This window comes from Rhinoderma darwinii, chromosome 8 (genome assembly GCF_050947455.1).
Source record: "Rhinoderma darwinii isolate aRhiDar2 chromosome 8, aRhiDar2.hap1, whole genome shotgun sequence".
Taxonomy (NCBI): domain Eukaryota; kingdom Metazoa; phylum Chordata; class Amphibia; order Anura; family Rhinodermatidae; genus Rhinoderma; species Rhinoderma darwinii.
This window is the reverse complement of record NC_134694.1, coordinates 12552777-12565691: the sequence shown is the minus strand read 5'-3', so window position 1 is coordinate 12565691 and position 12915 is coordinate 12552777. Positions and strand designations below refer to the sequence as shown.

At 44.2% G+C, this 12915-nt stretch overlaps 1 protein-coding gene across 8 annotated transcripts in view; it reads right to left on the bottom strand.

Annotated features, from left to right (window-relative positions):
• DNM1 (dynamin 1) overlaps positions 1-12915 on the bottom strand; it is a 76682-nt gene that overhangs the window by 22133 nt on the left and 41634 nt on the right. For all 8 annotated transcript variants that reach the window (XM_075835130.1, XM_075835128.1, XM_075835131.1 and 5 more), the window contains exons 11-13: positions 4025-4111; positions 2426-2496; positions 986-1037 (exon numbers count right to left, since the gene is read on the bottom strand). In XM_075835130.1, coding sequence (XP_075691245.1) covers positions 986-1037; positions 2426-2496; positions 4025-4111 — 210 coding nt within the window. The remainder of the gene's footprint in view (positions 1-985; positions 1038-2425; positions 2497-4024; positions 4112-12915) is intronic.

Below are 12915 nucleotides of genomic sequence, written 5' to 3'. Positions count from 1 at the left end.
CCGAACTGCAAACGAATACATTTTACTGAAGGATTGTTTATCAGATATGCAGAAAGAAAAATTAATGAATACAACGGGATAAGAGCCTGTTCACACTTGCGTTGGAGACTCTGTAAGGGTATGTTCACACGTAGTCAACAAAAACGTCTGAAAATCCAGAGCTGTTTTCAAGGGAAAACAGACCCTGCTTTTCAGACGTTTTTTTTACCAACTCGCATTTTTCGCGGCGTTTTCGCGGCGTTTTTTAAGTCCGTTTTTGGAGCTGTTTTCATTGGAGTCTATGAGAAAACAGCTCCAAAAACGTCCAAAGAAGTGTCCTGCACTTCTTTTGACGAGGCTGTATTTTTACGCGTCGTCGTTTGACAGCTGTCAAACGACGACGCGTAAATAACAGGTCGTCTGCACAGTACGTCTGCAAACCCATTCAAATGAATGGGCAGATGTTTGCCGACGTATTGGAGCCGTATTTTCAGACGTAAAACGAGGCATAATACGCCTCGTATACGTCTGAAATTTGGCCGTGTGAACATAACCTTAGGGGCCTATGTCACAGTTTCGGCCCAAAATACTGAAAATAGTAGCGCAGCATTGTTCCAAGTCTTCCTGTCTTGCATAGGTAGGGACAGAACGGGCCCACTGTCTCCCTCCTGCCCCCGATAAAGTTGCTTCTCAACCCTCTTCGAGGTAATCAGGGAGCCCAATGTGATTCTGTCGCCCAGGGGCCCTTATGAATTTAGCACCAGGACGTGCGTACCATTTTGATATGTGACCCCATGTACTTTACATGCACGTCTACCTGAGATTCGTACTAACGCTTGCCCCTCAAGACGGATAACTCTCTATGCTAACATGGTAATATTCGTTGTGAGAAGGGGGTATCTAAGGGCGGCAATCTTGTCTTGAGAATGGTTATTCTGAGTATTAACAGGCCGTGCATCTGCTGTAAGATTCAGGCATCCATACGTAAAGATATATATTTTCTCACCTGGTTTCCGGAGGCTTTCTTCTTATTCATTTGGCTGCTCCTTTGCTGCGCACTACAATAAAAGTACATGATCTGGTTTATGACCCGTCTACAGATTCTCCGTGCGGGACACAATGTAGGAAATATATGAACGGTCGTGATTGCTAAAAACTATCATATTGTAAATGGTAAAACTTATCTCCTTACCTTGAGGACGCTAATTTAGGGATCTTTACCAAAACTTCACCAGTGTGTCTAGTAAAGTTGCTAGGTGCTACCTTGGCGTTTTCTCCACCTGATGGAGCCGCTAGCTGTTGCCTAATGGGGGAGTGGTGGAGAATTTTAGAAAAGGCAGCCGCAAGTTTGGTAGGACTTTGGGGGAGTTGTGAAGGGGCCTAACTCTCATGATTCTCAACTGTTTAATAACTCTGGGGTTACATTTATTTGTAGTTGTTGTGTGAAAGCTAACCACGTGGGTTACACTCCCAGGAGCCAGAGGTCATTAACCCTTTAGAAGCCATTCTGTGGTGCCCACACGAGTTGTTACTTTCCAACGAATCATTGAAATCAGAAAGTCTTAAAGATAAGAAAGAAAAGAAAGAACGAAAGAAAGAGAACAAGAAAGAAAAAACTAAGAGAACAAGAAAGAAAAAAAAGAAAGAAAGGAGAACAAGAAAGAAAAGAAAGAGAACAAGAAAGAAAAAAAAGAAAGAAAGAGAACAAGAAAGCAAAGAAAGAAAAAGAGCAAGAAAGAAAAAAAAGAAAGAAAGAAAAAGAGCAAGAAGGGAGAGCAAGAAAGAAAAAAAAGAAAGAAAGGAAGAGAGAAAGAAAAAGAAAGGAGAACAAGAAAGAAAAAAAGAAAGAAAAAGAACAAGAAAGAAAAAAAAAGAATGAAAGAAAAAAAAGAAAGAAAGAAAGAAAGAAAAAAAAGAGAAGAGAAAAAGAAAAAAACAGAAAAAGAAAAAAGAAAGAGAAAAAGAAAATAAGAGAAGAAAAAACAGAAGAAAAAAAGAAAGGGAAGAAGAAAAAAAACAGAAAAAAAGAGAAGAAAAAGAAAAAAAGAAAGAGAAAAAACAAAACAGAAGAAAAAAGAGAAGAGAAAAAAAGAAGAAAAAAACAGAAAAAAAAGAAAGAAAAAAAGGAAAAAGAAAGAGAAAAAGAAAGAGAAAAAAAACAGAAAATGAAAAAAAGAAAGAAAAAGAGAAAGAAAGAAAGAAAGAAAGAAAGAAAGAAAGAAAGAAAGAAAGAAAGAAAGAAGGAAGCTCTTCCTAGATTGAGAAAAATGGTTGTTACTTTTGAAGTCCATTCATCTGACTAACTTATGTGAATATCCAAAGTGCTGAACTATTATAAAACTGACCTCTATGAACGAGAATATGGACCTAGAGAAGTAGGAGAATGTTCCTATCTAACTGGCGCTGGAGTATGCTTTACGGTAATTTACTGCAACTGCAGTCTTACTTAGCAAATCCAATAAAATCTTCATGGTTTGTGTTCATGTAGGCAAGTTCGATGTCAATCAGCAGCATGACCTGTGTGGACAGAGGAGATCAGACTGCAATGAATGTAGATACACCAGAAGGCAAGCGATCGTTGTTCTACATGACTTTTATAGAATATACTGTGTAGTATAAGGGAATGCCTGATACCATTGTACTTCCGTGTATTAAAGGTAGCTATAGACATTAGACATTTCTTGGAAGATTGTGAACTTTGGAGAACTTGAGGTTCCTCGACCCAAATGAAAAATATGTTACAGGGCTCCACGGCCATCGTGTCATTTATGGCATTGGTGTCCTCTTATGTGACAGAGGGGAAGTTGGGCCCCTTAGCCAACATGGGCTGGGCGCAACTGGTACTACTGCACCCCTATATGCCCATGCCCCCTCTATTGCACCAGTATAACACAAAAACAATAGAAACCGCAGCATCTAAGCCTTTAGAAAGTGCGAGGAACCCCATCTGACACTCCATCGGCTCCTCCGCGATCGCAGGGTGCCGATGGTTGTTTTAGCAGCCTGGGGGCCTAATGAAGGCCCCCGGGTCTGCCATCGTTGTTCTCCTATTAAACCCTGCCAGAGGCTGGTAAATAGCACAATACACTGCCATACATAAGTATTGAAGTGTATTGTACTAGCAATCTAACAATTGTGTGTTCAAGTCCCCTAGGGGAACTAAAAACAAGTGTAAAAATTGTTAAATAAAGTTTTTGGTTAAATTCAAAACAATTAATATTAAAAGTTTAAATATAAAAAAAAACCTCTACCATTTTTTTCCCTAAAGTAATGTAAAAAATAAACATAATTGGTATCGCTGCGTCCGTAAAAGTCCAAACTATTCTAATATAGCGTCATTTAACCTGCAGGATGAACGCCACAAAAATAAAATAAAACCAAAACAACAATTGCTGATTTTTGGTGACATTAGCTCCCCAAAAACAATTGAATAAAATGTGATCAAAAAGTCACATGTACCCCAAAATGATAAAAGCTACAGCTTACCCCACAAAAAAAGCCCTTACACCGTTCCATCGACAAAAAAATAAAAACGTTTTGGGTGTCAGAATATAATTTTTTAAGAAATTGTTTTTTCTTTGTAAAAGTAGTACATTAGAACAAAAACTTTATGCATTTGGTATCGTCGTAATAGTATTGACCCACAGAATAAAGTTAACACGTCATTTCTACTGCATGTTGAATGCCGTAAAAACGAAACCTAAAAAACAATGGAGGAATGAATGTTTTTTTTCTATTTCACCCCACAAAGATTTTTTTTTATTTGTTTTACCTTACATTATATGGTACAATAAAAACTAAAAATAAAAATAAAAAGTCATCCCGCAAAAAACAAGCCCTCATACGGCTGTGTCGACGGAAAAATCAAAAGTTATGGCGCTTGGAAGGCGGGAAGGAAAAAAATAGAATGTAGAATGGGTTAACGGTACACTATTAAGACCGTGCGAGTACCCCCTAAAGACATGGCATGTACCCCTGGCATACATGTACCACAGGTTTTGCACTACATTTGGTCAAGCACCCGTCCTCCGCTTCGGATTCTTACTTGGTCTTTCGTGCGCCCCTCTGTCTCCCGGATGTGCGTGGTGACAATTCTCTCCATCTCCTCCCGTAGATGGGGGTACTGACTTAGCTGTGGAAAGAAAAACAGATCTGCGTGGTAGAAAATCTCTCATGTACAGCAAAGTTAATATAGCATAATATCATATACAAAACCAATGGGGATTAAAGATGCTTGAGTGAGAAATCTAAGAGTATTCCATGCCACCAGATCCCGTCTACCAAAGACATACATAGTATAAAGGTAGATTTTGCAGCTGTTTTTTTGGGACCCATCCCTCTTTCCCAAGGACAGCTTGAACCTCTCATTTACAGGTCCTTCACCGATCAGATATTGATGGCCTCTCCGAAGTATAGTTCATTAATTTTACAGTCCCGGAAAACCCTTTTAATAAACAAAATACAGGGAATCTGCCGTAGGGTCAGGAATGAAGACATGTAACCAAAAAGTTCTGGGCCCTCCTATAATGGACGCCTTTGGTGCCGTCATCCACTACCAAAACCGGGAGCCCATTTTTATTTTTGCCCTTAGATGCCCACTTTACGTATTTCCCTGCCTCCTGCTTATGGTTCAACTTAACCACAAAAAAAAACAAAACTGCGCTCACGTCTATTTTTCTAACCGGTGCCAGGAACAAATTAAGGGTATTCCCGCTCAATTCCTTCCTGTACAATAAGGAACGCTTTGATTTAAAGCCAGGCAACTATGCCTGGCAATAACTTTTCTACCCATCAATTGTTTTGTACTATTTTTAGAATATCTTTAAAAAAAAAATTGAAATATATTGAAAAAAGTTTTTTTTTAAATTGTATGGTTTCCTGTCCAGTGTGCCGGACTTCCCAAGTTGACATAGCAACACGGCTTCCTGTTTCCTTAAAGAGAAGCCAGGACACACAAAACTGGAATCTGGATTATTAAGGAAAGCCCAGAGATCTTCCCTTAAGGGACAGTGCAAGGCTGACGACATGCTTAGAATTCCAGTGGCAATCTTCAAATTATATTCTACTGCAAATGCAAATTCTGATCCCAATTATCCAGGTCGGACTGTCAACAATAATCAAAGCGCAGTTCATCTCACTTATATAATGAAAACGAGTCCGCAGCTCGGAAATATTGGCATTTGGAAGAGAGAAAAAAATAACCGCTCTAGAGAATTGCAAAAATGATTACATTATAACATATAAAAAAAACGCCATTTAATCCGATCTAGTTTTTTGCAGCAGGTACTGAGGAGATTCGACTAAATGTGCCCCATAATTTGGTAAAAATTGGGTAGAGAGCTTCTGTTATGTACCCATATTAATTCTGTATTGCCCACTTGGTCACTTCATACAACTGAGGCCGTCCCAGATTGGCCAAATATCCCTTACCAATGGGTGGTGGCACAGCTTGGTTTTCCACCTTCAAAGGCTTTGAGATTGGAACTGGTCCAATGATCATGTCACCCTTCTCTTCTACAAGGGTGGAGGAAAGAGACCATCTATTCTGGGATGTGAGGGAAGGGGGTATGGACCAGCATCTTAAGGAAACCATTGTTTTCTCAGTGTGGATTGTTGTTTACTGAACACTTAAGAATGGACCATCTAGAACATGCTATGAACACATCTATCTGGTGTGTGTCCATTCTTCTTCAGGTTTCGATGAGCCCTGAATACAGGGGAGGAACCTTGTATGACATCTTCAGAACTTGATTCTTAAATGGCATTTCTTTAGAAAGGGAAAGGTGTATAAGAAACAACATTGCATGCAAAGAAGAGATACCTCACACCACAGACGGCATGCTAGACACATACAATATGACCAATTCCAATGGCAAATGGCGATTTTTCAGTGACAGGCACAATCAAATCTATCATCCATTGTATTATCTGTAGTGGTGATTGGTGGGCTGCTATTTTCAGAACCGATTTAGCCCAGTGGGACCACTCATGGACCCAATACATTTTGTTAGAGGTCTGCAAGAAAACCGCTCAATTTATCTAGACTTGATCTAGCCCATAAGAGCCGAACAAAGAAACCCTCCAACTGCAATAGCTTACTCCTGTAATGTAAATTTACCGATACATACATGCCAACTGTACACTGCATGGTTTTAAGACTTGATACGAAGATCAGGCCAAGAATCAGGTTGTCCGCCTTGGACAATGCCTTCCTGCTTGAAGGGTTCCTTGACAATAAGTGAATCAAAGAGCGTTCCGCTCCTGGGACCCTCAGCAGTCCGCTGTAATCTGCAGGAAAACTTGGCAAAATGTATTACATTTTTCTGCAGCACCTCCGCAGGCGAAATTAAGCATTACACGATCCACATTGAAATCCATGGGCTGTCTGTGTAATGCATGGACATGCTGAGCCCTCCAGGGAGAAGCTAATAGATGCAGATCCTAAATAGGGGACCCCTCTCCATTATTTCAATCTTCCCTAATAGGGTATTTGACAATGGGGTTTTATAGAATTTTTATAATGGACTTGGAGGGGCATACATTGCAATTAGTGTTACTGGTTGATTGTATGATGATAGAGTTGTCTGAGCCCGTCTCTGCGAATCAGAATGAAGTGGAGCCACTTTGAGCATGAATCAGCATGCTTCATTCATCAAGTGCATACAGCCTTTCTTCCCCCTATAGTGACTACTTCCCTAAGATTCAGCGAGAGGATGACCTACAAGGAACCATACCCCCGACCCATCCCAAACATTAAGTACTTTATCCTGTTTGGAGCCAGAGAGGTCTATGGCATACTGTGATGTTTTTTAAATTTATATATGCCTATAAAAAGAGACAACCTAGGTTGGATCATATACAGGGATGGACTATGAGTGCCTGTTGCATCATGTTGTGATCGCTTAGGCAAATTCTGGTAAGTAATTATATAATTCCAGCTGACATAATATGTCGCCCCTTGAGAATTATTTTCTTAAATTTGAATAGGTCTAAAATTCTGTATTTATTATTTTCTGAATATACTGTATCTTTACAGTATTCGTTGCTATGTCTACCTTGTCTACAGCCACCACTAGAGGGAGCGTAAGAGCTTACTGCATAGTGTTTAAATACTAAATTGAAAAAAACAGTATGCAGTAAGCTCTTAAGCTCCCCCTAGAGGTGCCTGCAGGCAGTCAGAATTGTATCATTTAGCCGCTTTTAGCTCCAAACCCTAGAAAGATTTATTATAAAATAAGCCAGCATATATTAACTAAGGGGGTTAAAAGGTGGAGATTCACTTTAAAGACCAATTGCAGTCACATTCTATTGCCACCCCCTGCTGTGTATTGCACTGTGCAAAGAGAAGTGGGGAAGGGAAGTAAAAATCACTGAGCATATTTGAAAATGTATTTTTCATTTTATTAGGTCATTGTCCTGACAAACTGATTGAATATATGAATTCAAACAAAGCACTTTACTGTAATTATGTCCCCTGTAGACAAAATATGGAACTGCACACACAGCAAAAAAACAAACAATTCATAAAAAAAGAAAGCATAATCTGAGCTAGGAATATTCACCATTAGTAAATTAATTCTGCTTCTAGGATTATGAAAATCCGTGCTGATCTTTTTTATCATTGCTTTTCTGCCTACTCCGATACAGATTGTAGTATCCACGGCCGCGGACCGTCGTTCCTATTCAACCCTTGACGGCCGCGGCCATGGATCTGTGAGTTCCAGCCTGCGTCTCCTTCCTAGGAGACGCCAGCACTCACTTCCGCTCTGCTCTGCAGTCTCCCGTAGGGTGCGTGCGCACGAACATGCCCGGCCTTAAAGGGCCAGCGCACATGTAAAATGTTTTAATTAGCCCATGATTACCCTGGACTATAAAAAGGACTCTGCCCTTTCACTCCTTGCCTGAGCGTTGTTTGTATTACTCTGTTAGTCTTGCAAATGGTCCCGTAGTCGTATCCTGTTCCCTGTGTTTTTGTGTCCTGCTACCCGTATCCTGTATCTTGTGCTGTCCTTGTTCTTGTGCCACCTCTAGTGTAGAGTCGCATTGTGCTGTCTGTTACGCTTGCCGTGTTACACCACGTCTGGAGTCCTCCGCCACGTCTTGCATCACCCGCTGCCAAAGATCCCATCTGTGCCTGCCGTTACTACTGTCTGGACTATCACAGGTACCCTTGTGCTTGGACACACACATAAATAAATTATATATATATATATATATATATATATATATATATATATATATATATATATTATACATACACACACACACACACACACACACACACACACACATACATACATACTTGGTACACTGTAGTTTGGCCAGATGCTATCCCGCTACGGCCCCACAAACCCACAGATTGTGACAGTACGCTCATGCCATGGACCCCGCTGACCAACCCAAGACCATGACTACGTCACAAGCTATGCAGGCAGACATACGAGACCTTCAGTCATGACAGGACCAACTCCTCCTGGCGGTCAATTCCATCGCACATCGGTTAGATGCGCAAGCTGCAGCCGCCACAGCACCCAGCACCTGTTCCTCCGGCTGTTCCTCCTGCTACAGCTCCTGTCAGTACCAGTGCCGACTTACGATTCTCGCTGCCACTACCTCCTCGCTACGACGGAGTAGCGAGGGCTTGCAGGGAATTTCTGAACCAGTGCCAGATCCACTTCAGTTTACATGCCAGAGCGTTTCCTTCCGATGGAGCTAGGATCGCATTCATAGTCTCTCTCCTTGCTGGCAAAACCCTGGCATGGGTTAATCCCTTCTGGGAACGTCAGGAACCAGAGACTTACAGTGCTTCCTACAAATTTTCCACAGAGTACTTAAGGAACCTGGACGAGTCTCTTCATCAGCTGCATTCCTGCTGACCCTGCGCCAAGGAGGCACCACTGTGGGCGAGTACACCATTCGGTTCCATACCCTGGTGGCCGAGCTGACCTGGAACGACGACGCCTTAGTGGCCACATTCTGGCAGGGTCTATCCTCTGAAATCAAAGACGAGCTTGCCGCTCGAGACCTGCCTTCTACACTATATAACCTCATTCTTCTAGCTACCTGGATCGACATGCAGATTCAGGAACGGTCTCAAGAAGTGTGCCGGTCCAGAAGACTTCCTAGGCTGGCTCCTACATTTCAGCAAACCCTGTTGCCATCATCAGCTGCTCCACCTGAGGAGCCTATGCAAGTAGACCGCCTCAAATTGTCTGTCCAAGAGAAACAACGCAGACACACTTCGGGACTATATCTGTATTGCGGCCTCGGAGGCCATTTTGTGCGTCTGTGTCCCCAAAAAATAAAAAACTCCAGAGCCTATGTTTGGTTGGAGAGACAACCCTAGGCGGAACAGCGCTAAATAAAAGACTCTCTCCCAAATTGTCCATCCCCGTGACCATAGTGACCGGCGAGAAGACGCATCAGGTATCTGCCCATCTGGACTCGGAATCCATGGCAAACTTCATCCAGCAAGATCTAGTGGATCATCTCCAATTGCCTACTGTTCCTCTGGAGACATCTTTGGCTGTTGCCTCGGTGAATGGTCTTCCTCTGCCCGATCTGATTGTGTCTGAGACCAAGCCACTGAAGCCCCAAGATGGACTCCTTCACACTGAACTGATTACATTCCATGTCTTGCCTAAAGCAGTCAATCCGCTTTTACTGGTTCTGCCTGGACTCCAGTCCTGAATTGGAATTCTGGAGAAGTTCTCCAATGGGGTCCCAAATGTCCCTACCGCTGTCTGTTACAGATCCAGCCCGTGCAGCCTCAGTCATTAGCGGGATTACCTACTAATTTTTCAGAATTTGCAGACGTCTTCAGCAAAAAGGAGGCGGAGTTGCTTCCCCCACACAGGTCTTACGACTGTCCGATTGAACTGGTTTCCAAAGCTTCTCCTCCCCGTGGATGGGTATATCCTCTCTCCTTGCCAGAGACTCAGCCCATGTCGGCCTATATCAAGGAGAATCTGGAGAGGGGTTCTTCTTCGTTAAGAAAGACGGATCTCTTTGATCCTGCATTGACTACCGTGGTCTCAACCAGATCACGGTCAAGAACAAATACCCGTTTCCACTAATATCCGAACGGTTTGACCGCATGCGAGGAGCCAGGATTTTTTCTAAATTAGACGTGCGTGGGGCTTACAATTTGATCCGAATCCGTCAAGGTGAGGAGTGGAAGACTGCATTCAACACTCGAGACAGGCACTACGAATACCTGGTGGTGCTCTTCGGTCTGTGTAACGCTCCCACAGTCTTCTAGGAATTCGTCAATGATATCTTCCGAGATCTCCACTATGTCTGTGTTGTGGTCTATCTCAATGATATTTTGATTTTCTCTCCAGATCCGACGACTCATCGGAGGCATGTTCGTCAAGTTCTGCTGCGATTAAGGGAGAATCGTCTGTATGCCAAGCTGGAGAAGTCTTTGAAAAAAATTCTCTGCCCTTCCTGGGCTACATCATCTCGGATCAAGGTCTCAAGATGGATCCTGAGAAAGTAAAGTCCGTCGTGGAATGGCCATTTCCTCAGGGCCTGTGGTCCATTTTTTGGGATTCACCAACTTCTACCGCCAGTTTATCCCAAACTTCTCATCACTGACTGCTCCCATCTCTACCCTTACCAAGAAGCGTGTGAACGCCAAGGTGTTGACTCCAGAGGCAGAATCTGCATTTAATAGCCTCAAGAGTGCCATTACCTAAGCCTCAATCCTCCATCATCCTGACGTCTCTTGACAGTTCTCGTTGGAGATGGAAGCTTCCTCTGTTGATGCAGGTGCACTTCTGTTCCTGAGAAGCTTCAAAGGAAAGGCAGTGGTGTGTGGCTATTACTCAAGACTTTTTTCCTCCGCTGAGAACAATTACTCTATTGGTGATCGGGAGTTATTGGCCATCAAATTGGCGCTGGAGGAGTGGAGACATCTACTATATACACCGACCACAAGAACCTCACGTATCTCCAGTCGGCTCAACAGCTAAACCCCCATCAAGCCAGGTAGTCGCTGTTCTTCACCAATTTCCAATTTGTGCTCCACTACCGTCCTGCTGACAAAAATGTGAGGGCCAATGCCCTATCCAGGTAATTTGAAACAGAGGACATTGTGGAGTGCCCGCAATGTATTATAGAACCGTCCTGCATTATTACGGCTAATCCCCTGCAAGTTAGAGACATCCATCCGGGGAGGACTTTTGTGCGGTTGGCAGACAGGAGGAGAATCCTTCGCTGGGGACACAGCTCCAAACTGATTGGACACGCGGGTGTTCGTAAGACTTGAAACCTGAGAACTTATTTCTGGTGGCCCACACTGCCCAAAGATGTTGTGGACTTTGTCTCTTCCTGCACGGTGTGTGCTTCGAATAAAGTTGCTCACTCCAAGCCGGCCGGTCTGCTCCAACCTCTGCCTGTGCCGAACGCCCCCTGGCAGCATATTGCGATGGACTTTGTCATCCCTTAGCGGGATGCAATACGGTCTAGGTGGCGGTGGATCAGTTCTCCAAGATGGCTCATTTTGTTCCGCTGACTGGCCTACCTTCTGCTCCTCAATTCATTCAGCACATCTTCTGCTTGCATGGCTTGCCCCTTTGTATCGTGTCTGATCGGAGGGTTCAGTTCACCCGAAATTCTGGAGAGCCCTCTGTAAACTCCTAGATGTGAAATTGGACTTTTCCCTCAGCCTACCATCCCCAGTTCGATGGCCAAGTCGAGAGGATTAACCAAATCATGGAGAATTATCTTCGCCTCTTCATCTCCATGCTCTGTTCTGCAGGCAGTCGATCGCATGAAGCGAAAAGCGGATACACGAAGAAGAGAGCCGCCTCAGTTTCTTCCGGGTACAAAAGTCTGGCTGTCCTCAAGGAACATTCGTTTGAAGGTGCTCTTGTACAAATTTGTTCCCAGGTGTTAGGGATCTGCCAGGTACTTCATCTAGGTATACTCCTGGGATTAATCAATCCACACCTGAGGCCAGACCTGTTCGACTGACACCATCTCCCACCAACCAGGGTGGCAGGCTCAGGAGTGGGAGAGCCTATCGCGGCCTGGTCTGTCGGAGTTAGCTCCGCCCCCTGTCCTTTATTACCTGCCCTGTTCTCTCCCTCAGTGCTTGTAATTCTTTTGGATTCCTGGCCCCACTGCTGCTTGCTCCAGCCTGCTTCTGCCGTGCTTCTGCCTTGCTGCAGTTCTGCTTGACCTGCTTTGCTTTGCCCCTGGCTTGCTTCTGTCTCCTTGCCCGCTTGGGTGTACTCACTTCGTCCTGGTCCTGTCTGTCCGTTCGCCGCTCCGTTTCCTCGTGGCGTTCCGTGGCTACTGCCCCTTCCCTTGCATGTTCCCTGTTTGTTTTCCTGTGCACTTAGACAGCGTAGGGACCGCCGCCCAGTTGTACCTCGTCGCCTAGGGCGAGTCGTTGCAAGTAGGCAGGGACAGGGCGGTGGGTAGATTAGGGCTCACTTTCCCTTCACCTCCTTCCGGCCATTACATAATTACAAGCCCTTACCTAGTCTACCATTTCTCCTACGCTGACGCCATCATGGACCCCCTTGAGACCCTGGCCCAGCAGATGCAGGGCCTCTCCCTACAGGTCCAGGCCCTGGCCCAAAGGGTCAATCAGGGTGACGCTGCTTTAGTAGTACCCCTCACCTCACCTCTAGAACCCGACCTCAAGTTACCTGACCGGTTCTCAGGGGACCGTAAGACGTTTCTCTCCTTCCGGGAGAGTTGCAGACTGTATTTCCGCCTAAAGCCCCACTCCTCAGGTTCCGAGAACCAGCGGGTGGGTATCATCATATCCCGACTCCAGGAAGGGCCCCAAGAGTGGGCCTTCTCCTTGGCTACTGACGCCCCTGAACTTTCCTCTGTTGATCGTTTTTTCTCTGCCCTCGGACTCATTTACGACGAGACTGACAGGACTGCCTTAGCCGAGAGTCAGCTGGTGACCTTACG